General features: G+C 44.6%; 3 protein-coding genes across 6 annotated transcripts in view; 2 read left to right on the top strand and 1 right to left on the bottom strand.

Moving 5' to 3' along the window:
* Positions 1-4,645: 4,645 nt before the first annotated feature.
* On the top strand, positions 4,646-6,384 carry LOC122156916 (interleukin-8-like). The gene is made up of 4 exons (XM_042812194.1): positions 4,646-4,757; positions 5,109-5,238; positions 5,644-5,727; positions 6,022-6,384. The coding sequence occupies exons 1-4, from the start codon at positions 4,664-4,666 to the stop codon at positions 6,032-6,034; spliced, it is 321 nt and encodes a 106-aa protein (XP_042668128.1). The 5' UTR covers positions 4,646-4,663; the 3' UTR covers positions 6,035-6,384.
* A 693-nt stretch (positions 6,385-7,077) lies between these two features.
* On the top strand, positions 7,078-9,568 carry LOC122156915 (C-X-C motif chemokine 13-like). Of its 2 annotated transcripts, XM_042812192.1 has the most exons (5): positions 7,078-7,141; positions 7,352-7,481; positions 7,638-7,721; positions 7,829-8,045; positions 8,845-8,919. In XM_042812192.1, the coding sequence occupies exons 1-4, from the start codon at positions 7,078-7,080 to the stop codon at positions 7,851-7,853; spliced, it is 303 nt and encodes a 100-aa protein (XP_042668126.1). In that variant the 3' UTR covers positions 7,854-8,045; positions 8,845-8,919. The 2 variants fall into 2 exon arrangements, with proteins under 2 accessions (XP_042668126.1, XP_042668125.1); XM_042812191.1 differs by lacking the exons at positions 7,078-7,141; positions 7,352-7,481; positions 7,638-7,721; positions 7,829-8,045 and adding exons at positions 8,342-8,417; positions 9,255-9,568 and having other exon boundaries at positions 8,845-8,980.
* Positions 9,569-10,703: 1,135 nt separating this feature from the next.
* The window catches only part of CNOT6L (CCR4-NOT transcription complex subunit 6 like), a 32,176-nt gene continuing 17,101 nt past the window's right edge, over positions 10,704-25,778 (bottom strand). For 2 of the 3 annotated variants that reach the window (XM_042811994.1, XM_042811993.1), the window contains 9 exons: positions 25,393-25,478; positions 24,864-24,953; positions 23,950-24,018; positions 22,170-22,327; positions 21,306-21,460; positions 19,758-19,909; positions 18,253-18,477; positions 17,032-17,234; positions 10,704-16,671 (listed from right to left, as the gene is read on the bottom strand). In XM_042811994.1, the coding sequence (XP_042667928.1) occupies positions 16,459-16,671; positions 17,032-17,234; positions 18,253-18,477; positions 19,758-19,909; positions 21,306-21,460; positions 22,170-22,327; positions 23,950-24,018; positions 24,864-24,953; positions 25,393-25,478 (1,351 nt within the window). In that variant the 3' untranslated portion in view covers positions 10,704-16,458. The remainder of the gene's footprint in view (positions 16,672-17,031; positions 17,235-18,252; positions 18,478-19,757; positions 19,910-21,305; positions 21,461-22,169; positions 22,328-23,949; positions 24,019-24,863; positions 24,954-25,392; positions 25,479-25,778) is intronic. The other variant, XM_042811995.1, reaches the window with a different exon arrangement.

Raw genomic sequence — 25,778 nt, forward strand, 5'->3', positions numbered from 1 at the left:
CCCACGCTTTCTTGATACTATTTGCATCTGTCGGGTGGACGGGCAGTCCCAGAGACTGCCTCTGCCCTCAGCCTGGGTGTCATTCTCTAATGCCCTACACAAAGAAAGCTGTGCTTTCCCTCTAGTGAAAAGTACCCAAAAGCATGGTCCTTGCTTCACAGGTCCTATGACTGAGGATGGATTGGAGCCACGAACATCAATGCTGCAGCTGACTCTGACAAGTAGGGCCTCACAACTTGGATTATAAAGGAGAAATTGTGGGAAGGCTGGTCGTGGTGTTTGTCTACCCTCAGTGCCCAGCTGTTCCAATTCCTTAGGATTCTCTTTAATTTCTCTTACCCTGGTTTACAGTTGAGCTTTTATTCTTGTTCTAAGGCATTCTCCCTCCTCCTCAAACTTTCTCTTTTAAACCTCCCTCTTATCTGTCTGTGCCCCTTTTCTTTGGTCCTCAAGTGAAGGAAATACGTAATCCATTTTTAAGTACTTTTTTCACTAGTTTTTTTTCATGTAAGGTAGGACTTTAGGATCAGATGAGATTGCTCATTCCTTTCCCCTGAACTGCACCATTGTGGCAGTGTTGTTTTGGATGGGTTTGAGCTAGCAATTTTCCAACCCTAGGCTCTGACCCACTTTAGAATGAAAGCAGATTTTTGGCTGGAATAGGCACCAGCTGAAGAAAGCATATTTAGGAAGGGCAAGGTGTGTGGTAACTCCCAGTGGAGTGAGTGGGTGGGCTTTTGTTTGCTTTCCTTCTTGGGATCATATATTTAATTATGTGGAGTTTACTCTATTTCAACAGTTTTGGAGTAAGGTCCTTGTGTTGCTCCTTTGGAGCACCTTCCTTGGTCCGTAGCTCACAGCATGACAGCCAGATGCATTCGGGGGGTGGGGGGGGTGAGGGGGGGTGGGGAGGGAAGAGATGTGAAAACCCACTAATGATAGCAATGACAATCAGCTTTGTCCTCTGTGAGTTCCATCATTTTTTCTAATCATGATAATCATGATAAGTGGGAATTGAACAACGTGATAGGTTTGCAGAGCTTATGGTGTTATTTGCAGAAGCCCAAGACAAAACAGGAGGCCTGGAAGAAAAGAATGTCATGGTGCAAATGAATTATTTCAATAAAACGTGACATGGAAAGGAGATGTAAGGAAAGCCAGAGCAACTCAACCTACAAGTAACTTCGTAAGTGAACAAATGAATCCAGGCTAGCATTTTAAGGCTGCCGGAAGCACAGGGTGACAGAGTTGGCCAGAATGGGAAGAGGTGGTCAAAGGCATCCTAGGCTGGAGGTTAGATACAGCTGGAAATCGCTGGGGTGCTTTTTCTGTGATAACTGAGACCTGATCACTGTGATCAGGTTCTGGTGGTGTCCAAAGGGGTTTTTATGTGGTACTCAACTGGGTAATACTGAAACAGGTGTTCATGCAATTCTGTCAGGTTTCAGCAGGAGGTATCTGTGTATCCATCTTTGCTGTGGTTTGTGGTACAACACCTTCAGTGAGTGTTCACTGCAACTGGGGGGACTTTTTTTTCTCTTTAAAATGATTTGATGTCTCATGCAAAGAGTGCTTGCAAATTGTGGATGGAGGAAAAGTGCACTGAAAGTTTGCTTTCATTCTAAACAAACGTAGTGGGTTTCAGTGCAGCCAAGTCCCTGGTTTACGTACTTGGAAGTGCTGTGACAGGCTTTCATCTCTCATTGATTGTACCCTTTTTAAAAAGGGTAGCAAGGACACTCTGGGCTGTTACTGACCTGTCAGCCTCACATCTGTGCTGAGGAGCATCATGGAACAGATCTTCCCAGAAGCTGTGCTAAGGGACATGGAAGAGAAGGAGGTGACACAGGACAACCAGCATGGCTTCATCAAGGGCAAGTCCTACCTGCTCAACACAGTGGCATTTTGGGATGGCCTAACTGCATCAGTGGGCAAGGGAAGAGCCACTGATATCATCTATATGGTCTTCAATGAGACCTTTGTTACAGTCTTCCCCATGACATCCTTCTCTCCAAACAGGAAAGATACGAATTTGATAGGCAGACTGTTCAGTGGATGTGAAGCTGGTTGCAAGGTTGTACTCAGAGAGTGGTAGTCAGTGGTTCAATGTCCAAATGGAGATCAGTGCTGAGTGGTGTCCCTCAGGCGTCAGTGCTGGGGCTGATGTTCTTTAATTGGTCATCAGTGGCATTATCAGCAGGATTAAGTGCACTCCCAGCAAGTTTGCAGATTATACCAAGCTGTGTGGTGAAGCTGACGCAGGTGAGGAATGGGATGCCATCCAAAGAGTTGGACTAGATTACTTTCAAGGGTCCTTTCCTGCTCAAATGCTTCTATGGTTATTGCTGCCAAGAAGTGTGAGCTTCCTTCTCCTTGCCACAAATGGCTCACCTGCCTCAATTCTTCTTTCACATCATATGTTTTTCAGTGTTTTCAAGGAAATCTTTGACCTTCATGAACACGACTGAGGTCTTCTGTATCTTGATGTCCCTGAACTGCACAACCTTACGCTGCTTGGGTTGGCAGAAACGCAGCAAAACAACAGGTCACTTCTCTGCTGTATTTGTATCCCCTGGGAGACGTTTGCACTGCATCAGCGTAGGCTTCCAGTTCAAGTGACATAGGAAAGGTTTCTTGAGGGTCCAGTGGGTAGCAAAGCTGAGGAAGAAAGGAAATGAACCACAAATGACTTAAACTAAAGCTCCTCCTGAAAAGGTACAGCTGCTGCAGAAAATGGAAGCTGTTAGGATATTTTTAACATGTTGATGATGAAATGGTTAAGTCCACTGTTCAAAATACTGGGACCACTTTTCTGAATTACTGACATCTGGGAAGTGGTTAGCTTACATACATGTATAGTCTTAGGCTACATCCTCACCCTCCTTCTCCCTTCTCAGAATTACCACTCTACGTGCAGATACCAGCGACCAGCAGTGACTGCAAGCCTTTCCTTCCTGAGAAAGCACCGCAACGTTTATCAATGTATGCATTAGTCATCAAAACCACCACGACTACTATATAGGCCATTAAAAAACCCTGGGATTACAGCATCTCTGTCAAGTTCTCCTTTCTAGGTGCATCCTATCTATTTCACTTTTCCTACCCAAAGTAGAAACTTGTCACAGCTTTGGGGCCAGGTAGGCAAATGTGCGTGTTCTGATGTGATGCAGCAGGGACTCACCCAACTGCCTGACATTCTGGGGGAAACCCAGGCACATCAACTCCTGTGACTGAGCAAAATCTGGGCTTTGCTATGAAAATCTGTGTTTGAACATGAATCATGGGAATGAGTCTGAGATGGAACTTAAGTCATTTAATGAAAGTGGAAGCTGTTCCTGGACTCTCTGGGATTCCAATGCGAAGGGAAATAAAGTTCTCATTCACTCATTTTTGACACTGGTCTCTTGAAAAAACATCTTAGCAAGATTTTTGCACCTGTGTCAGAGAAAAATAAGATTCCAAGGGAAAGAAGAGGGGCTTCTGCATTTGAGTGGAAGACTCAAATTTTACTATATAAAACACAGATGTGATTTGAAAGCTCTCAACTACAATGTTATCACGTACCCACATTGTCTTTCTACTGCCTTCTGCCTTCCTCCTCTCTTTGTTCCTAGCCACATATTCCTTTCCCCTATTGCTCCCTGGCTGGTGACTTTGCCTCTTTTGGAGCAGCCCCAGCCCCAGCATAACCTTAGAGTGCAGGGCACTGCTGTGGGCCCCACTTTGCAGCGCCAGCTGAAAGCGATCCTCCTGTGTCAGAGCAGGAGCTGCTGGTATTGTGGGATCCTAAGGTGCCTAAATGCTGTCATGGGGCTAAATAGGAGGAGCCCTGGATCTTGGCTCATCCAAGTGGAGATTTGATCCTTGTGCCATAGAACGATCTGAATGTAACATACAGGGAGTGTGTGCACGCAAGGGAAGCAGTTGTGCCAAGTTTCCCCCCACCAATGTCAGACATCCATCAGTGTTTCACTCCCACTCTGCTGATAAGTAGCAAACTGCCACAAAATGCACGCATCAGCATTTAGCCACAAATTTGCAAATGCATAGGGATGGTTTCCCTTCTGCTGCTACTACTGTACCAGTAACTTTTTGCATTTCCTGGATGTTTTATTAGCACGGGGAAGTGCTTGATTTGAAGGTTATAAGTGGAAATATATTGCAGAGATCATTATTATTTTCCACTGTACAGTGCTTTTTTGCTGATGTAAGAGAGAGCAAAAAATAGTGTGGGGAATTATAGCCCCAAATATGTAAATATCTGACTGCAATAAAAACCCCCTTGCATGGGGTTTGCGTTCGGATGTATTTTGGGTTCTCTTTGTGGTTGAAGAGTAAACAATGAGGGGAATGAATGTTGATGACATTTATGCAGACCCAGCTAATGAGAAAGGACTGGGGGAGGTAGAGATAATGTGAGAAATTCAAATCCACCCTTCATCCCAATAGCTTACTTTTATCAATAATGCTGCATGTTGGGCTTCTGATCCGGCTGCGGTGAGCGGCCGAGAAATGATGTCATCTCTTTACGGTCCATTTGTCATGTGTGACTGCTGCAGTCTGCCTCTTGCTGCTTGTGTCAGAGCGTGACACTGCCAAATAAATAGAGGTGTCTTCCCTCCGGGCTCCCCACATCGTCCCTGAGGCTGCAGCCACTGTGAGGATGCGAGCACTGGCGTGGGGTGGGACAGGAGCTGCTGCGCTCCCATGGATGGTGCTGCTGCTGGTGTTGGTGGTGATGTCAGTGTCCCAAGCAGGTGAGCTCCTGGTGCCTTCGTATAGATAGCCTTGGTAGGGGTGGGTGTTCAGCCTTCATCTTGTATCAGGATGGCCTGGAAGAGGCAGAGATCCCTCCTGACTGCCTAACACAGGGTTTCTCCTATAGCAGAGGGAGTAGCCCTCCATTACTCCTGTGCTAGGAGCTGATTTAGCTGTTGAGAGCAGGGTGCAAGGGTATGGTCACAGATAACTCCTTATGCTGGCCCTGAAAGCATTGTCAGTGAAAGCACGGAAAGGGACAACTTCTTAAGCTCGCTGAATTTTAGGATCACTGAGCCTCTAAATAATGCTGTTTGCTTCTGTAAGTTGCCACTTTCTCTCTTTCTCAGCCATCCTGGAAGTAAACGGAAACCTGAGCTGTAGGTGCGTAAAGACAACTTCAGACTACATCAGCCCTAAGAGATATGACAGCATTGAATTAAGGCCCATGGGAAGCACTTGCAGGCGCACAGAAATCATGTAAGTGCTGTGTTTGCTTGGCCATAGCTACGGGGCAGAGATGCTCTTCTCTCCAGCAGCAGGGCCGGCACTGAGCGCTTTCTTCTGCAGCCACCGTGCTTCTCTGCTTCCCTTCTGAAAGCTGAAGTCTTCAAAAAATGCTGTCCATCTCAGCAGCACGAGTGCAAAACTACAGAAAAAACCTCTTTGAATGGCAGTGGTCTGTGCCCAGTGCAGGAGTGCAGTGCTTCCTGCTTCTTCCCCTTTTCCGGCTGTCCTGTGACTCCCCTCTCTTGTAAGCAGTGTTCTGCTGCTCGCTGCTCGCAGTGCTGTGAATGGAAGCTGGTTTCTGCAGATCGACTCTGTCTGTTAAAATCCTTTCCTCTGGAGGGAGCGTGATGCTCATAACCATCCCTTGCATTTCAGCATTAAACTGAAATCCTCAGCGAAAGTGTGTGTGAACCCTGAGGCCCCTTGGGTAAAGAAACTGCTGAAGCGCGTTGCCGGCATGTAAGTTTCTTTGATGAAAACCCTTGGTCTGGGGTAAGCAATGTTCCCTCAGGCAGCATCCAGTTGTGCCTGCAGTCCCAGGGCCCACTTTAGGAAATCAGGACTCGTGGGGTTAGCTGTGCCTTTCTGCAGGGTGCTCCAGCTCCCAGCACAGCAGAAGGGTTGCCAGGCTGTTCCTGTGGGTGGCATCAGCCCTGGGGGAATGGTGGTGACACTTCCTTTGGTTCTGACAGGAGCTGCTTCCCCCAGAGCCCTGCGCTATTCATGAGTTTCTCCTCCTTCTGCTTTTTGCAGGAAGAAAAGATAAGCTTCCTGCTAAGGAAGTTGGTGTTCGGAAGGCATGGTGTGTTCTGTCTTGAGACCTCAAGTCAAATAAAATTTGGGTTTTTCTTCCCTTGTGTTTTCCCTTGAACTGAATTTTAAGGGACTGCATTGAGCGTTGATCAACCCCACTCGTGTTGCTTTCCTGGTGAAGAAATCACTGCCGCCTGTGCCTGGTGCTCTGTGATTGATATCCTTTCACAGAGGGGCTTTGTGCACACAGTATTGTTGCCGTAGATCAGGTGTGTTAGGGGATGGGGGCACAAGCTTTCTCACAGATTCAGCACATGCAGCCACATCCAAGTGCAGGTGTTCACAGTGAGTATGGGGTTTGCAGGCAGCTGTAAGTTTTTATAAGCAGCAAAAGGCAAATAGAGACATCCTGGGGCTGGTGTGAGGCTCTTTACCACAGAATTGGGATAATAGGGCATGGGGGAAGAAGCAAGGACAAGTGTGCTAAAGCTCAAGATGTAGTTTTCAGGGGGCGAGCTGCTTGTAGGATGCATGTCATACACCTTCTGCCATTCAGTGTTGCTTGATTAACTTTTATTCCACTAATTATTAGTATCTCTGAAGTAAACAGTGTGCATCTTGTATGGATTGGATGGTGTGTCCTGTATATATGAATGGAGTGGGGCATCTTTATGAGATGGGATGGCTGCTACAGATGACATGCAAATAGTGGCTGTAGAGAAACAGTTAACATCTGACCACACAAGAAGAAAGAACACTCCAAAAACTCCAGGTTTGCATGGCCGCATGAGCTAGGAACTAGCAGTGGGGGAAATGACAGCTCTTGTTACCAGACCCAGCTTCTTTGGAAGAAGAAAACTGAGCCAGTTTCAGGAAGACCATGCCTCTGTGTGGCAGAGTATTATCAGCAATACAAACCCAGCCAGCATTGTCAGCAGGAAAGGGTAATGGATGAAAACCACCCCCAAACCCGGGGCCTCCCGTGCGCCACCACACTTCTCCTATTCCGTGGCTCAAATAGGGGATGCTGCTGGGCTGGGGCCAGGTTCTGTCAGTATGGCAGTGCGGGCAACCCTGCTGCTGGGGCTACTGCTGGTGGTCCTGTGCCCTGGGGATGCAGGTGAGGCAAGGGGAGGCAATGCACAGGGCTGGGCACCATTTTTGGAGGCAGCATCCTGTTGCTGTCAGGGGCTGAAGTGTTTCTTAAGGGTCTTCAGAGGCTTTGAAGGGATGTGGGGAGGGGGGGATGCAGTGCCTGGAAATGTTTTTGGAGGCAGCTGGGAAGGTGGGTTTTCAGGCAGTGCATGAGCTATGGCCGTGTCCCCCCCAGCCCTCCTGGAAGCCAACGGCAACCTGAACTGCCGCTGTGCCAAGACCACCACTGCCTTCATTCCCTTGCGCAAGTATGAGAGCGTCGAGGTGCGGCCAGTGGGGAGCAGCTGCCGGCGCCTGGAGGTGCTGTAAGTGGCTCCCATGGCAGTGAGGGGGCTGGTCCCCCTCTGTCAACTACTTGGTTCTGTGATTCTCTTCCTTATGGGTTGGAGACAAGGAAGGGGCTCAGTCCCTTGAGCCTCCCTTCTGGAGGGAAAGGGGCTGAAGCCCTGCATGTTTTCCAGGATTAAACTAAAAACACTCGAGAGGATCTGTGTGGATCCTAACACCCTCTGGGTGAGGAAGCTCCTGCAGGACCTCCCGAAGCTGTAAGCATCCTGGCCCTGACCTGAGGGGCAAGCAAAGCAAGACCTGGGGTTCCTGAGCCATCCCTTGATCCTGCTCTTTACACATTTTGCCCTTCTGCTCCTGACAGGAGGAAGAAAGCTGCTCCCCAGTGAGGCCTGGCACGATGGCCCCATGGCTGGATACTCTGCTCCCCACCACTGCTTCTCCCCAGCCCAGAGGGCATTTTCCCCTGTTATGCACCCGTGGAAAGGCAGAGGCTTTTCCCCATCTCCACAGTGATTCATCCCGCAGCCCCCCACTGTCAGCAGCGAGTGAGATGTCTCCTCTGAGCACAAGAAACTGAGGTCTAATAAAGGCAGCAGCCCTCTCTTATTTACCATCACTGTTGTCCCTGCAGCATGCAGTGGGGCCGGGTCTCCTGCTCATCACTCACCTTTCCTGCCGCCACGTGAGCTGTGCTTGTAGGATGAGGCTCTGCTGGTTTCTGCATTGGGCAGGAGGTGCTTCAGGCCACGTGCTGGAGGGGAAGCGATGGCAAGGAAGTAAAATTGATGGGCACAGGGCAGATGCTTTTCCCCAGTGTTTCCCAGCCTATGAAATCCCCACTGGGTTGGCTATAAAGCAGCCCAACAGTGGCTTGGGGGCAGTGAGGATGCGGGCGCTGCAGGCAGCACTGGCCCTGGGCCTGCTGCTGAGCAGCCTGCTGCCAGGGGATGGTGAGTGAGGGACCTGGGGACCCACTGCGAATGCTGGGTGGGGGCAGTGGGCCCGTGGGCTTTTCCGAGCTTTTGGCTTTCTGCTTCTGGCTCTCTCTGAACTCAAGATTCATCTTTTCTTTCAAGCTGAAGGGGTGGCATTTGCCTGAGGTCTTTATGCTGCGTCTCTTCTCAGACCAAGTGAAGCTTGAGTGCTTGACAAGTGAGCAGCACATGGTTTAGTTCTGAGAATGTTGGTTACGTCTTCCAAACCCCTGCTGTAGGCATGATATGAAATGCTTGGAGCTGCTTTGGGAGGGATTGTCCCTGCACATGCTAACGTGTGCTGCTGTGTGCCCTGCTAACGCCTGCATGCGTCCCATGGGGGCCATGGGGTCCCATGGGGAGGTTGGGGGCTGAGCACCGGCTGTGGGCTGCTGTGGTGCAGGTCTGTCACTGGAGAGCCTGCTGACCAACAAGAGGTGCAAGTGTGTCAAAGTGACTGCCCAGGTCATCGGCCTGGGGCTCATCCTCGCCATTGATGTGACGCCGCCGAGTATTCACTGCCGGAGGAAGGAGATCATGTAAGTGAAAATCTGGAGCCTGGGAAAAATGCCTGGGTGCCTGCATCCTTTGCAAAGCTGTGTGGTGCCTCTTGCAAGGTCTGCCCTCTCTCAGGGGGTGCTTCCACCTGTTTTAAGGGGGGTTACCTCACAGAGCGGAGGCTGAAGACCCCCAAACTTATCTCTCTCACAGCAAGGTGTCAGGGTGTGCTTCCCTGTATGCATACTGGAGCATAGAAGGTGTTGGGTCAGGAGAGCTCTGGGGAGGGGCTGAGTGGGTCTGGTCTCCTTGCAGCCTCACCCTGAAGAGAAACAAGAAGGTGTGTGTGGCCCCTGAGGCACCCTGGATCCAGCTGCTCATCCACAAGCTGACGCAGAGAGATGTCACCAAAAAAGAAGTGGCGGCAGTCGCTCAGTCACGGGGAGAAGCGGGGAGACAGCCAACAGCCCCGTAGCAGGACCTGCATCCCTTCCCCAGCAGCACTCGTCCCTCCCTCTGTCCAGCCCTGGTTTTGGCTGGGGGCAGGAGCCTTTCTCCTCCAACCTCCCCAAAACCAGGTGGTCTTGTCAGACCCTGGTGTTGCCCTACATTTTGGTGATTCTGCTGTCCCCACGCATGGTGCCCACCCAGGGTTCAATTAAACTCTGAGTGCTCTGCCCTTGATTCTCTCCATGAAGATTTGTGTGAATACTGTGTTTCCATTGCATGCATCCCCAGGATGGGTTAGATGGGAACTGTGGCACTGTGAAGCCCGCAGGCAGGGCTGCAGGGTGTTTCCTATGCATGCTGCCCTTCCTCTGCCCCAAGGACCTGGAGGCTTTGTGCTTCTTTGTTCGTTTCCCTGCGCCGAAGGAAGGATCCTGAGTGGTGTGTGCTGTAAGATGTGGTCTGACCTCTGAAAAGCTCAATGCTGGTGGCAGCAGTGCTGCCTCTCTGCTGTGTGAGCATGGGGAAATAGGAGGGAGTGGGAGATTTCCCAAAAACTGGGGGAGGTGGTCTCTGAACATCCCTGGTCAGGAGTAGCCCTGGACGGTACCTTTGTACCTTCCCTCCTGTGTCCCAGGAACACGAACAAGAGATTGTTGGAAATGGCACATTCTCCATAACTGAGTCTTTTCAGTGTGTAGAAAGAATCATTTTGTGCAAGTGGAGCTGGCATTCTCTTTCAATAGTGCATCAATTACTGCAAGTGGGAGATGGGCAGAAAGAATTCCTTACTACTTATTCCTGTGGGAAATGCGGAAGAAGCGTGTTGCTATGTTTCTGTTCAAGAGTGCTGCTCTTGCAACTGAGGACCTGAGGGCTGGTGTCAGGCATGGGAATGCCTGGAAGATTCACAGTGTGTCGGTATGGGGCTGGTGGTTCCCAGGGCTGGCAGCTCCCAGGGCTGGCACACAGTTTGAGGGCATGGGAGAACAGAGGGCAACTCCTGGCCTCCAGCCCAGCTCCAGGTGGCCAAGTGGCCAGAGGAGCCTCTGCTCACAGAAACCTCCCCATTCCATTTGCACAAAGCGCAATGGAAATCCCCTTAAAACTTCGGTGTAAGCACGTCCCAGCGACACCACTGCTTCCCAATTCTCCGTGCGCAGTTCCACCTTCTGGGGGGAGGACACGGCTGTTGCAGAAACGAAGCACAGGAAAGAGGTCCGGCTGAAAAGCACCCAGCCTCCCCAAAGGAGAACTGCAGGAAGGGGCAGAGGGGTGGCCACACCTGTGAGTTTACGAATTAAGGGCATCTTTAGCTAACGTGGTGCACACAAACACTTTAATTGCTTTGAAAGAAAACACATGATGCAGTAATTAAAAATTGAAAACAAAGCCAAAGTCATGTAATATGCCACTTGTAAAGAGAGCCACCATGATTTCTTTTTTGCTTTGGAACAAAGACAAATACAGACAAACGCAAATTTGGTAAATGCCTAAGTTTTAGAAACTGTTCAACAAAGAGAACAAGACCAAGTACCAGAATCATTCAAACCCTCACCCTCACCAGTGAGAGGTTTTCTAAGCTAAATGCCTTGTATTATTGCAGGACTGGGGGAAGGAAGGAGTCATGTCACTTGGCATGCTTTGCCATCAATGATGTTTGAAAAACCCTGTACCAAAGTGCACGAGCATTTCTCTAGCTTCCTGTTTATTTTCAGACATATGTCAAGGAACTACTCCTGAAGTCCACCACCCTCCAAATAGCCAAACCTGCAAACTTTGTCACATCTGAATACCCATCGTAGAGTCAAATGATTTTTCTCGAGTCCTTAAAAGGTGCTAGTTTTGTCACTTTCTTGATGGTGCCATTTTGTCACTTTTCTGAATGTGTCATACCTGTGCCTATCTCACCAGCTCTGCCTTTTGTCTCAGCTCCATTTCTCAGAACAGAAAACCTGTGCTCGGTACCCGTGCAAATGTTGACACAAGAGGAGATACTATGTCAGCTATGGCTGTGCCTGTATCTAAAGCTTTATAATCTCCTTTGAAATTGGTTTTTAACCTTAAAGTGCTTTCTGGGCTGACACTTGGCATAGAGATGTAGGAAATGAATGGTTTTCATCAGGTTTTCTTGGGTTTTATGCTGCTTTTGAACATTGAAGGGAGATAAAGGGAGGATGTGCTACAATACTTCTGTACTCATTTAAAAAAAAAGATGAGCTGCATAATCCAAGATGCCTTTCCTCATTACGAGATGAAGAGATTCAGCTAATAAGAACATGTCTCAGGAAAATCCAAACCCCTCTGCACATAGGGTACATTTATTTTCCAGTCTCTCATCTGTATAAAGCTCTTTGCAATCAAGCAGTTCGGATCCTTTTCAGGCATAGGAAATCTGACAGTCAAAATCTTCCCCATTCTGAAGCCAATGTGAGCTTCAGCAGATTCTCTTCCCTTTTCCATTCCCTTCCTTTCCCTTTCCCTTCCCCTGTCAATTAGCAGTGACATAGCACACAGCAGGCTCTGAAGACTACACCCTTCATATCTACCTACATGCAACACCATCTGCTACACTGGCATGAAGTGAGGAAAGGAATTCTGTGATTATTACCGAAAAAACCCTGGATCCATTGCAAAAGAACAACAAGCTGATGTAAAACAGTGAGACACTTCTCATTCTAACACTTTGCTATCATCTCGAGAGGCTGTAAGGAGCGCCTGCCGAAGAGGTGTGACAGGGAAAGCATCATTCCTTATGTTCAATTTTGGCCTTTGGTCTTTATTATCATTACAAGAAAAACGTCTGTTAAGAAATGCATAGCAGTCAAGAACAAGTAAATGGTAATTAAGCACAAAGCTGAGGTCACAGGGGATAACAACTGCTCTTCCCTCTCACACCCAGGTAAGGGTGCAGATCGCACTTTTGTGTTCTTTCTCTTGCAGGCTACTGACTTGGTGTGGATAGGATTAAAAAAAATCTTTCACATCATCCCACTATGTTAAATTTCATGCCAAGGGGAAGTTTTCATGTGAGAAACTTAAAAGACATTGGGAAAAATGAAGAGTGCATGTCTGGGCTTAAATCTGGTCTTTGACATGAAGGACAGTCAGCCCTGCTCCTACCAGAAAGGCATCATTGCTGTGCTTGTGCTCTAGGAACCTCTGAAGGGCTTTTAGCCACCTCGTAGAGAACAAGTCATGTGAACTTTCCACATCTCCAATGCTTCCTTGCACTTCAAATCCAACTAGGTAAGGAAAGCCGGCCCTCGAAAGCCACGCTGATACACCATAAGAAATGCAGCCCTGTACTCAGGATTTGGGAGCTGCAAGTGCTCGGCACCTTTGCAAACAAGGCCACGGGCTCTGGCTGCACAAGCACGGATTGGGCATGAGTTTAGGAGACCCCATAGCAAAGCTGCAAAGTGGGAGGCCCCAGTGGTCCACGGCACTGCCACAGCTCTAAAGACCATGGAATGGTTCTGAAAGGTCAATGGCAAAAACTTCTCAACAGGTTTGGCCCCAAAACTCTGGGCTCTATAGTTGGTAAAACACAGGACAGCAAGGGGTTGAGACCGACAAGAACTTTTCTGAAGGGTTCTGCAGACTAAAGAGAGTGGCTTCAAACACACATAGAAAGCTTATGGATAGAAAGAAATATTTTCTGAATATAGGTGTGACAAACCGATGGAAAAAGCTTTTAACGAGGCCAATGGGAAGAAGAGCTGCTTTCAGAGCCCGTTGTGCCAAACCTGACTTCAGCGCATGGTATGCAAATGTTCACACCCCTTACATCAAAATAAGGAAACCAAAATATTCAGCTACAATGTACAAAATTCTCTTTTATATATATATATATATATATACACACAAAACCCCATATCTAACAGATTTACCATATTGAATTTTAAAAAGTTGCTTGTAGAATGGTGCTGGATTTTTTTTCTCTGCTTATTTTAGGCAGTGCTGCTGCTTAGAAGTTGATACCAGGCACGATATAATTGAAACCCTACCAAGAAAGCAAGGAGCAGGAAGGGGCTGAGGGCTTTTTCCTAAGCACAGGTGGTGAGGACACTGTGATGTGCCCAGCGCCTAAGCATGGGAAACAAGGGTCGGCGATGGAGAGAACCACTGTTTTCCCATTAACGTGTTTACAGTTAGGGATATTTTGCTCTCTATTACTTTCCTTCTTTTCCCCTATAACATACCCTATGTGGCACTGTCAGCCTCCATCTGGGTCAAAAGAAAATGAGTGTCACCATCTGGATGCTGCAGATGACTGTGAAACAGATCTCATCCCACGCACGTGGCTTGTGGCTGATGGCTCCATGCTTCTTCTTGTCTCAGGGCAGAGCTCTATGAAGAGCAGCAGTTCTGCTCAGCTGGAAAAAAGCACAACCCCTTACTGCTCCTTTTGTAGGAAAGGGGGAGAAACCAGAGGAAAAGAGGGAGGGAGCCAGACATGTGTGAGGCAGGTAAACATGCCCTGGTTATGTGCATTGACTGAAACAAAAACAGAGTTCTAGAGAGATTTTTTAAAATCCAGAGGTTTTGTGCAACATCTGTTCAAACAGCATTTTAAAAATCACACAGCATAATGGACGTTCTGAAGTGCATTTTGAAGCAGAGAAAATCCAATTAAACACCTTCCTGCAACAGAACACTTCAGTCAGTTATAAACCCAAAGAAGGTACAACGTAGCAGTTTACAATGTTTACCAGGTGCTTTTGTTTCACCCCCACCCTCTCCCACCCTGATATTACAAAAGATTGTTGCCGTTTTTTCTTTTTATTAATAAATGGGCTCCTCTGCAGTTCATATACAATCATAGGTGAACTTTAAATTCCATTTTATACAAACATCTCAAAAAATATTGGGAGTGAAGTATGGTGGAACTATTGCTCACGTTGCTAGTTAACATGCGTGTAGGACAGGAGGAGAACGGTTGTTAGTGCACACCTCCAGAGCAGAGAACCCCTCCAGAAGAGATACAGTAGCTGATTACAGAAAGGTAATGTCCACAAAATTAAGTTTTTCATGCTATTCTACTTTCCAGTACTATACTTAATTGCTGTCTCAATTTACCTGCATGGCTAGGTGTTGAACGCTGAGGTATATTAAAAAGGAGATACCTGCACCTAGAGGAAAATTCTTTAGAAAGGGCTTTTTTGGTGCTGCACAAAGCAATTTACATCCGTTAATTTCACCCAGCTACGGTGATTTCCAATTTGTATCAGACAATAGATGACGTCTCCAGTTTTAGGCACTTCTTTTAAAGGGAGCTGTCATTTCACTGAACTTAGCATTCTGTCCCACTCCTGTCCTGTCCCCCTCAGCAGAAGTCAGGGAATACTTCTACTCTGGGTCCAATTGATTTTTCCTATGGATAATTTCCTACGTACAAAACAGCAAAGGAAACGGAGTATCAAAGAGTAGAGGAACAGCCTGACTTGTCAGTTCTGAGAGACAGAAGATGGCTCCTTAGCATTTAAACTAATTATTTAACAATTTAAATTTGACTTTTAAGTATACGAATGAGACATAAATATAGGCTATCTGTTTAAAAATTGCATTCAGATAATGGAAAATTTTTTCATTTATTAAAAATATCACATTTTGAGACTAGAAACAGTAAAGTGCATGAAAAGTTTAAAATATAAATTCAAGAAAATCTTATAGCAGCAAAAAAGCAGAATAAAGAAAAACTTAAAAACACAGACACAACCTTTTCCTATTACTGTGCCATTTTTCTTTTAACATTAAGCAGCCAACCAATTTTCTTCCAGAAAACTACATTAGGTTTAATGCCCTTTGAGGCACAAGGTTTGGAACTGGCCACCAAGAGCATAAAAAGAAAAAAAGGATTTCCAACACATCTCAAGAGCATTAACAGGTGGGAATGAACCAGAAGCTTTTTAATTCAACCCTGACCAACAACAGAAATGAAAGATTACTCAAAACATCTGACGGCTATTTGGCAACTAGGGGCAGGAAAAATAATGCAGGGAATGATAACGCTACCACCCTCTTCCCCCTGTGGAAAGGCTGCTTCACACGTGCTGTGGAGACAGAAGTGTGATCATTTCCAGCAGCTTTTTCCTGTACCCTAAGCTTAACCAGTTCACCCAATGCCTCTCATCTTTGCAAAAAACCTTTGGAAAAGGGAACCTAGAGCGGATCTGGAACTTCTCCATTCTCAAAGGCTTGCAATGGCTTGCTTTAAGTGCAAATCCTTTCCAAATCCAGCTCCCAAACTGTTCTGCTGACTAACATGTTATCCTGGCTTGCCAAAGCAGAGACTGTTTGGATTCCTGAACCCCTTACCCAGAAAGAATCAGGCTCTTCAGAGCTCCAACACAAGGTTAGTGTCACGTCTGCCAAGCAAGCACTCCGTAATGGCATGAAATGCTCACGTATGGATTCTTGTGAGAAGTAGGTTCATTGGAATTTTTGTCTTAAACGAAATTGCGTCAGAATTTAGACCTCAAGTTTTTTCGTTATATGAAGCCATCTTTGGTTTTCTAGTATTAGATAATGGGCAGGGCCACACTGTTAATAATTTATAGTCAGGTATTAAGTGCTTTGCTAATGTGCAAAATTTATTTTGAACACGGAGCTCAGTCTTCACTTTGGGTTCAAACAGAATTTCTAATGTTCTTTCTACAAAGCAATCACTTCTATTCTTGTTTTTCTAAAAGGCTTTTCTCCTAAAAGGTTGGCTCATTTTACCATGTTCTGGAAAAAAAGCATTGCCTTTAAATATGTTAATAGGTAAGTTTTTAATCTCATTTGTCCATTTCTAAGTGCAGCTTCCTACCAAAAAGAAAAAGCTTGACAGTTAAAAAAAAAAAAAATTAAATTAAAAACCTGGAAAGGGAATAATACTTTGGTTCCAGCCCTAGTGCCAAATGATACCAGTATGCACCAAAATGTGCAAAATCTCATATCAAACACATAAGGAAAGGAGCTTGAAGAAGCAGCTTAAGGTTGGCCATACTTCACTCCTATATACTTTGATTTACAACTGTACAGGTCCATAACAACAGGTCCTTGCCCTCAAAGGGGCAGGGCTCCACTACCTCCTGTTAGGCAAGTGCACACCGTTGACAAGAGGCAGGAGCGGAGGATGGAGTTCGAGTTGTGTTAACAGTGAGAAGTGGTCTGAAGGGATGTGAGGGTGTGGACACCCAGTGATGTTGTTCTCAACCAGCCACTGAGGGTCCAAAGGCCCCAGGACACCAAGCACGTTCATGTGAGTGTTGGAATAGAAAATGTAGTCAATCACACCCTAGGAAGAAAGAGAAACACGAAAGTGAGAACAGACCTCAGTTCTGGCAACCTCAACTTGACTGGCTGCTTGCTGCGATTGCCAGGAAGATGCACAGCACTGCCACCAGGGTAACTGATGTGCACGCTACTTTGCACTCAAAGTGCTGCGTCCATTTTCAATAAGTCTCTGACCAGAGCCAGGTCAGAAGCTTACAAACACCAGCAAATCAAGGACTTTAGGGTGGTAGGAAAGTGTCCAGCAAGTGTAGGAGCCAGTGATGAATCACTTACAGGAACAGAGAGAAATGGTCAGAAAACTAAGACAACATCCTGGAGAGACCAGGTCAATGTCTGCCATTTCAGAAAAATCACTGCTTACTTTGAAATCAAAAGTGTAATTGGTGTAAGGCATCAAGTTGTTTTCATAGGCGCTCTTGAGTTGGAAGCCATGCGTAATTCTTCCTTCAGAAGCCCCGTTCTTTCCACTGCCGCTGAAGTTCATGAGACACTCATTGTAACGCAACTCCTTGAAGTCCTTGTGGTTGTCAGCTACTATGCCATTGCTTAAGTATTCCACTACACCTGTTTGCAAAGGAAAGGATTTAGGCAGTTGCTTTAACATACAAGATTCATGAAATTTTGACCTTGGAATTAATGGAAACATCAATGAGAGACCGTGTAAAATCAGGAAAAAAAGAGCTTTCCATTTAAGCATCAATCAGCACAGCGATCTTGCCCACATCTGATGCATTTACACCTTTCTGACAGGCAGCCACAGAACACAGGTGCTCCATCACTGCTGCTACAGTTCTTTTGGGATTACAGTAAAATCAAAGTACGTGTACTGCAATGTATAAGTGACACAAGGGGTGCCAGGGAGGCAGCTTTCATACATACTGCTGTTATTACAGTATCGAAAGTCATAATTACTAAAGCAAATGCACCTCTGTAGGAAATTTTCACATTATGTCATGAACGCACGTCCATTCTGCTTACTATGGCTGCTCAAGGCATTGGTTTTTATTTAAGAATTTATTTAAGATCTATTTGTGCTTCTTTATGCATCATTTGTGGCACGACTAACTTCTCTAGATAGTACAACAGATCACGAAAAGCAAGCTACACAGCTGGGGATCTGCATTTTCTTCATTCAAGTTTTGGAAAACAATTGTTAGTAAGAAAGCTTTCCACAACACCTACTGTACAGGAACTGCTGAGTCAGGGCCTGAACCTCTGATTGATCCCCTGAGGCAAGCCATGAGTCAGCCAGAGGAGCACAGGTGAAGGCAATTCACCTGGCTGCACCCCTCCTAGACCTATTTAAGAGCTGGCTACCAGTAGGGAAGGATTTCTTCTGGAGATTGCCTCTGCTCGTGTTTTGTGGTGAGCCCAGCATAAGGGTAAGCCTTCCATTTATTCTCTTCTGTTATCATAGTCTGCTTTGTCTAATTCTCTTGTTTATTTTGTGATTATAACAGCCTAATATTCTTTGATTATACACCTACCCAGGGCAGTACTGAGGGTACCTGGTGTTCCTCAGTAGAAAAAAGGGAATCTAAAAAGGTTAAGTTGAAAATTAAGACACAGTGATCAGCCTTACCTGAATCAGGCAACGAGTTAAGATCCGCACAAAGCACCAAGGGAATAGAATTAGGATCTGCTGTTGGGCTACCAGGCCTGCTTGAGGCTTTCTCAAGGATATTTTTCAGTTCTGACACAAACATCATAGTCTGAATGAGTTTCACATCTGAGTATTCAGGGTCCCAGTGCATGTGGGCATTAGCCACAATGAGCAGCTGTTTGTCCACATGAAGAGATTTAATACCTAGATGGAGAAATATGCTTTTTTCAGTGACGAGGCTGACAGTGTGAACACAGCAGACTTCTCTCCCGTTACTATCAGGGTGTAAATAGCTAAGGACTCAAAGGGCCGTACACCAGGAAATGGATATACTTTCACAGCTGAGACGAAAGTGTTACTTGAACCATTGTTACTTTACACTACTTCACTAAAACTCCTCACAGGAAATACATAATCAACATGATCTAACAGAATCACAGTTGCATTCCTTCTATACTGCTTCACTGCTTTTCTTAGCATCCTCTGAATGTTCTCCTCTTCATTTCCGCATCTCTAGGACAGACTTTCTCAATAACATTTCCCAATGTGCAGTCACTAAGGAGCTTTATGAATTTCACAGTGAAGGTGGTTATCACTTGACTTTTAAACCATGCATGTCTACTCAACATCTACACCACAACAGAGTTTCCTGATTCTTAGCTGCCACAGCGTGGAAAATTGTTCCCTTGGGGAAAACCCAAACCTGCTAAAATAAATGCAGCATTAACCTAGTTGTTTGAAAATACTACAGCTGCTGCTACTATTTATCTGAGAAACAATACTCTGAAAAGTGTGGCATAAAGTTACAGGCAGCTTCTTGCTGTCTTGCAATCTGGACGTCCTGTTCCTTTGAAAAGTATGTATTGGAAACCAGTGATCAAAAAGCAGGCATACAGGCAGAGCAGGATGGCAATTCTAAGTATCCTGAAATTGCCTTCTGCATCTGATCAAACATAACAAAAGAATGACAGCCAGTCAATCAAGTGGCATCAAAAGGTACCTGATAATATCACTCTTCTGTATCAGAACCTCAGTACTGCTGTGTAATCACTAGGGGAGGATGGAAGAATTCAGTCAAGGGGAAAAAAAAAGAGACTGGAAGATAAAAGTTGAGCAGTAGCAACAACTACTGGTAAGAGTGTAGGCATGCAAACACAGTGGCCTTGAAAAAACCTTACTTGTCAAGCGGAATTTTGTATTCTAACTAAACAAAGACAAAAGCTTGAAAGGAGAAAGCTGAATGCTGGGCATCTGGATGAAAGCGCAACTAGGACAGGAAATCAAGTCACCTGCGTCCTGTCTTAGCCACCAATAGGCCACCCCTTCTCAAATTAGCACAGCAAACAGTGTTTGCTTGTTTGCAAGTATTTGGTGACCTTAGCCAATGGCAATAATATTACACAGAGATGCTTCACCTAAGGAGTAGGTCATGCCTTCAGGTGAAGCTCAGAGTCAGTCTAGGAGATAACCATGCTCATACTTACTTGCTCCAAATAATTCTTTGTGCACTTCTAACACCACAGCAACTCCGATGTTGTCTTTTGTCATCACTCTATTTAACATAGCTTCTGAACCTTCAGAGTTAGCCATTGCCACCTGGTTGAACTCCACTGTATGCTTCTGCACCAGTGAAAATCTGATTAAACAAACAGAATCACATTGAACATGTGTGACAAACAGCTGCGTGGAAGACCACATCCAAGGACAAAGCCTACAAGACAGGATAAGGCATGTTCCTTTTGTTCTGTCATTTCCTAAAGCAGAAACAATTCTAAGAATTATTCCTCCAGCCAAGTAAGGGCTGCCTGTCTGGCAAGTGAAGTACTCTTCTGGAAGATGAGATATCTGAGGTTCAGGAAATGTCTACTTGTTTCCATGCCACATTCTGAGAGGACTATTCAAGGCAATGTACAGAGGTTACTGCACCAACTACGGAGTGTTCTAGGCAAAAAATTGATAATTAAAGGCTTGTTTTTGCTTTGGGCAAATGTATTACTAAAAAAGAGCTTCCTTCTAACCTCCAGCCATCACCATCAGTTCCCTTCCAAACTTAGGATGCTTCAAAGTGCCTCGCTTCAGGACAAAGTGAAAGCTATCTGTTGAAAGGAATTTTCTTTGCTTTTGTCCTCTAAGAAAATAATAATATTGATTAAAGTATAACAGTTACTAGCTAACAAACAGATATCTTCTGTTTTTCCTACTGTGAGAGCCAAAATATAACAAGCAGTTTGCTATATACCCTTCCTCAGTATCAAGGTTTAAAGACATCAGTTGCTGGTTTTCACTGACATCCTCTATTCAAAGCCAGTTCATCTCATTTTAAACATGGGATATTTTTGTTTCTGGAAACAATGAAAGCTTTGAAAGAGAGCTGAGGCTTTGTGAAGCTTCCATTCTAATTACTGACATCTGTTCTGAGGGAATATTCAGAAGGGTGCCCATGTGGTACTACAGAGGTTGGCTCCATGAGCAGTTCACACAAAAAAGAAGTGTGAATAGCGTGAATGCCATCACCTCTCTTGCCTTCCCAATTGTTTGATGCTTTTAGTGTAGTGTAACTTTACAGAGCAGGTGTTCAATAATGTGACCACATTACAGCAGAGTATTCAGTGATCCTGTGGCAGCAATACATCTTCTAATACCAGAAGATTAAGCCAGATTAAAGACCTTTAAACATCAATCTTAGAGGGGTGAGACTCGTTGAGCAAGGCAGTATTTGTAAAGAAGGTGAGGATTTATTATATCAGCCAAGAAATACACACATGAAGTATGTATGTTTTCACTCATACTGCCTTCCCTCCAGCTTTCATGTTCCTCAAGTTGTAGCTTTGTTCACAGCGTGGAAAAAAAAAAGTGAAAGCCTGCTGCAAACAGTCAGGGCAGCAAAAGGAGAAGGAGGATCATTCTTGGTGTTGAACTTTATCTTCTGTTTTATAGCACAGTAATTTTGTCATTGATGCCCACTGAGAGAAAGAGACTTTGAGACCTAAATTAAACTACTTTTGATGTACTTAAGAAGAGCTGCTTCTTACTTTTCAGTTTTGAAGAATATTGCACAGCCATCCACATGCTTTTTCTCCTGCTCAGACATGATTTTGGCACGTGACTTCGGAGAAAAGAATCCATCGTATCCTCGTTCTTTCAAGGCTGGCAGAAAAAGAGTGAAGTATTGCTCCGTTTCCACTTCCTAAAATCGAACACAAATACTTCAGGCTAACAAAGTCAAGTAAACCCTTCCAGGGTGACAGCTATTGCTTGTCTTGGTTTGCAATCAGAAGCCCTCACCAAAGCCAAAAGCTTCTTGTTTGTCCAAGTTATGTCACTTCTTCGACTAATTGCCTGATGGAATCAGATTTGCATTCCTGGATATCCTGATATCCCCTTGAAAGGGAAAGTGACAGGTGTACTTTGAAGAGCAACAGATTACTCTGCTGCTTTTGACATCTGTGTGTGGGTACTGTCCTAGATTAAAACTTTGCGCAGGATGACAGGTATCAGCAGCAGTTAATATTTAACCTTGAGAGCTCTATCACAGCAGGCTCTCTCCTTGTTCTGTAGCAACACATTTTCTTTGTAGTAACTTTTCATCTCCACGAGTATTCTCTTGAGGTTTCTGCACTGAGATAAATATTCTCCTCTTGTGCATGATTTTTACTCATACAGACCTTGCTTAGAAACCATAGTATCAGTTTAAAGGCAGAAGTACTCAACTGCTCTGAACACTGACAATGGATTTTTCGTAACAACGGTATACATGTACCAGTAACAATCTATATTTAACTTTGATGTGCCAGTTCCCTTGTTTTCTAGTGAGATTATTTTTGAGATGCTAACTTCTGTATCAAGCAGGAACAGCGGCATTTTCTGTTTATAAAGAAAAATAATTTTCCAGTTACCTGCAGACTAATGATATCTGCATCGCAGTTGACGATTTCTTCCATGATTCCCTTTTTTCTGTACTCCCAATTCAGTGCCCAGGATGGGCAGTAGCCATAGAGCTGCCGGGTGGCGTATTTATCACACAACACATTGTAACACATAACTGTGAATGAAGCTAGAAAGAAACAAAGAAAAGGAAATATTACCAATCTCTGCAGGCAGCAAATGCTGAACTTGCAGAGTGAAGACACTCAATCTTGTACAGTTTATTCTGGAGGGCCTACTGAATGCACGTGGGCTTATTGCACTGAGAGTTTCATTAACAGGACTAACAAAGGACCTGCTGAGCCAACAGTTATCACCTAAGGCTAAACTCTTCCTAAAAATAATCAGCATTATTACCAAAATGAGACTGCTTAGTACACGTAGCAAAGCAACGCAATCCCATTTTGCACTTAAATCTTTATTTCTTTTGGGAATGAAGGAAGGCAACAATTAGGAACCATCTCCAGATCTGGGAGTTGGAGATGGAAAGGAGCAGCCATTTCTGCACTAGGTGAGGGCAAGGAAGAGAAAGAGAAATGAAGTAATGAATGAGCAAGCACTTTATATATTATTTGGTGACATTAAAGAAGAAAAGAGAGAAGTCAGCGTGCAGCTGATAGTTCAAACTGAAACACACTTGTTTCATGTACAAAATTCTCGAGACTCTTTAATTTTTCAACAAGACTGCTCATCCTTGCAGAAAAACAAGTGAGGTTTTACTGTGAGGTTGCCTCACAGCTGTATTTTTTCTACTTCTAGTCAAATAAGATTGCTGCTCAGTTTTCATGCCATTCACAACCAATTGGCTTACTGCAGTTTTTACCATGAAATATCCTGCAGCTCATTCAGCTGATGCAGTGCTGTCTAGCAGCTTCTAAACTGTGTTTGTGCTAAGGAAGTTGGATTAAAAACTGCAGTAAGATCCTGACTTGTTAAGGAATTTAAAATGAAAATGCAGAACTTAATGTAGTGGTGCCTTGCAAGACTTTTGGTACCTCTCCCCTTTCTTACTATTTTTTTTTCTGATTTGTTGTTCTTTAATTTAAAAAAGGGACAGATGATCTTAACTACGGTGTCACTGTCCCTAGCACACTACTGAGTTAAGTTTGGGCTTCTAAAATGGAAAAAAAAATCCAGAGGACTTCCACATCGCCCTTGCTGATTATTAATCTGATCTTCTGCTACAACAATAGTAGCATTTTTGTTCTTTACATAAGCTCTTGGATGCTTCTTGAGGGTTACATTCAGGACTTCAGGGGAAGAGGCCTTGGATTTGTAGGCTGAAGTCGCCTCATGAACTTCATCAAAATCAACAATAGAGGGCATTACACTAACTTCAGTGCCACTTGTTCTGTCTCTTCTCTTGCAGACGGACTTGTCCAAGTTTCACCCTCGTCTGCCTATGCTAGGATATGGCATCTGTATGCAGATATTTTACAGTTTCTGCTAGTTCTGTGAAAAGACTTTAAAAAAAATATATTCTTTTGCTTATTCTTTTGCTTGGACATGGGTGGCCAGGAAATTAAATAATACAAAAAAGCCTAACACAAAGAAGAAATGACCAGCGTTCCATCTGAATTACAAAAATGGTATTTGCAGCACAGACACATGTTAATTATTTAATATGAATTAACACAAATTGCTGTTTTACATCTGATCCATGTAAGTCGGAAGACCACTTTGAAAAAAAAGCCAAAGAAAAGTTCTTCAGCACATCACTGCTTGAACACAGGGAAAAGAAACACAGATTACCTGAGGGCAGAATTTGGTCTCGTTCTTTCAAAGTAATCCATGGCCTTGGAGGCAGCTGCTCTGGATGAACTAAAAATAAAAGCAACACAAAGAAATAACTATTAACTCAGCTGCAAATTCTAAATCAAACAGATGAACGAACGATAACGTCCCATACTGTACTTTGCAACACCAATTCCCCATGCCTTTTTAAGCTCCATGGGAGACAAGGATATACACATGCACCTTGAAAATACTGTTGAGGAAGAAGGGGTAAATCTTGTAGTGATTCAGACATCCTATACTCCCCTCTCAGAGAACTCTGCCGTTCATCCATCGTTCCTGCAGCGTATGCTCTCCATTTACAAAGCTGGAGATTGCTATGATTTGGCATAATATGTGACACCTCAAACCACGGCTGTTTTGTACAACACTGTAAAGCTCAGCTGTGAGCTGACCCCAAGACCATTTAAAATTCCATCTGTGGAAACTTAGAGCAGAGGCAGAAGTTTGTGCTGTTTTACCACATGAGAGATCAAGTGGCAAAACAGAAAGCTCAGTTACAGAACCATGATGCAGGTACTGGATATTCTTAATCAGAATCAGATTTCTAAGTTTGACATTCTGCTTTAGTTTGCATTATAATTTCAAGGGGAAAGTATTGAAATGGCTTTAGCAAGGAAGACTCTGTGGTAACTGAAGGGTTTCAAACCGCAGTGAGAACAACTGGCTGGGTAACCTGTGAAAAGCTTATATAGTATACATGAACCTCTTCCTTTGTGTGTGTGTGTGTGACTAGAACTGCTCGAAAAAACACCACAGCAGTTAGAAAATGCTCTTCTCTCTGTGGTTCACTTTCTTGCATTAGTGGCAAATACTGTCAGACATGCATGCTTTAAACCATTTCTATCAATCAAGATTTGTAGGTCTGTCACCTGCTAGATTGTCAAGCATGTAGTTCAGTAGCTTTCGAGTTCCATCTGGATCTTGGTAGAGGCTGAGAATATCTTGTGATAAAGGATTGCCTGCCAACAACACAGAACAACTGGGTGATTAGCTGCCTGACTTTCCTGAGGCTTTCCAATAAAAGAAAATCTCCCATAATGAGAGCAGACAAATTGACCCAGAAGGTATTTAGATTGCTTAGCTTGTAACTCTTGAGTACCATGGTAACAGATGCTATAGAAATAGCTGGCACACAAGACTTTTTTTCTTTTGATTCCCCTCAATCAATAAATAGGGTAAGTTATGGGGTTTGTCTATGCACTTACAGATGTAAAATAGGTTCATAATGCAGCTTAATACCGTTAAAAAAAGTGTTATTTTCCAAACTGGTTAGTCATTGCTGCTTAATATCTGAAACTGTAGGAAAATGTTGAGGTAATGCACAAAGCTTCTGAGCCCAACTCCCTCAGTAAGTCAAGAGTACTCTGAGAAATATTTAGCTGTGAAGAACTCACTCACCTTTCAAACCTAGGGTTTGTAGCTGGAAGAGCCGTCCAAGTTCATAAGGCAAAACCCGTAATAGATTGTTATTTAAAAGCAATTCCCTGCAACAATGCAAAAAATGCTGTTGATGAGTGTCACTTCAGAAGAAAACTCTTAAAGCATGATGCTGCTCATCTTTGAAGATGGCACTTTTCACCCTGAATTTTTTTGTGTTATGCAAAGACATGCAAATCTTTGAAGCACAACTGAAATACATCAGGAAAACAAAATGACACAGAACAAAACAGCGCAAAAAAGCACCAATCTAACAATAACCAGCAAAATAAAATCAGACACTACTTAAACAGTGGGCAATCACAAAGCCTCTAAGTGAGAATGTTTCAGAGCAGAATGCTACCCAA

The sequence above is a fragment of the Centrocercus urophasianus genome, unplaced genomic scaffold (genome assembly GCF_019232065.1).
Source record: "Centrocercus urophasianus isolate 14NV4802_14NV808 unplaced genomic scaffold, USGS_Curo_1.0 seq_13, whole genome shotgun sequence".
Taxonomy (NCBI): Eukaryota; Metazoa; Chordata; class Aves; order Galliformes; family Phasianidae; genus Centrocercus; species Centrocercus urophasianus.

Coding starts and splice junctions, on each gene's coding strand:
- LOC122156916 (XM_042812194.1), top strand. CDS start 4,664: ATGCGAGCACTGGCGTGGGGTGGGACAGGAGCTGCTGCGCTCCCATGG. Junction 4,758..5,108: donor GATGTCAGTGTCCCAAGCAG/GTGAGCTCCTGG, acceptor TCTCTTTCTCAG/CCATCCTGGAAGTAAACGGA. Junction 5,239..5,643: donor TGCAGGCGCACAGAAATCAT/GTAAGTGCTGTG, acceptor CTTGCATTTCAG/CATTAAACTGAAATCCTCAG.
- LOC122156915 (XM_042812191.1), top strand. CDS start 8,354: ATGCGGGCGCTGCAGGCAGCACTGGCCCTGGGCCTGCTGCTGAGCAGC. Junction 8,418..8,844: donor CAGCCTGCTGCCAGGGGATG/GTGAGTGAGGGA, acceptor GCTGTGGTGCAG/GTCTGTCACTGGAGAGCCTG. Junction 8,981..9,254: donor TGCCGGAGGAAGGAGATCAT/GTAAGTGAAAAT, acceptor GTCTCCTTGCAG/CCTCACCCTGAAGAGAAACA.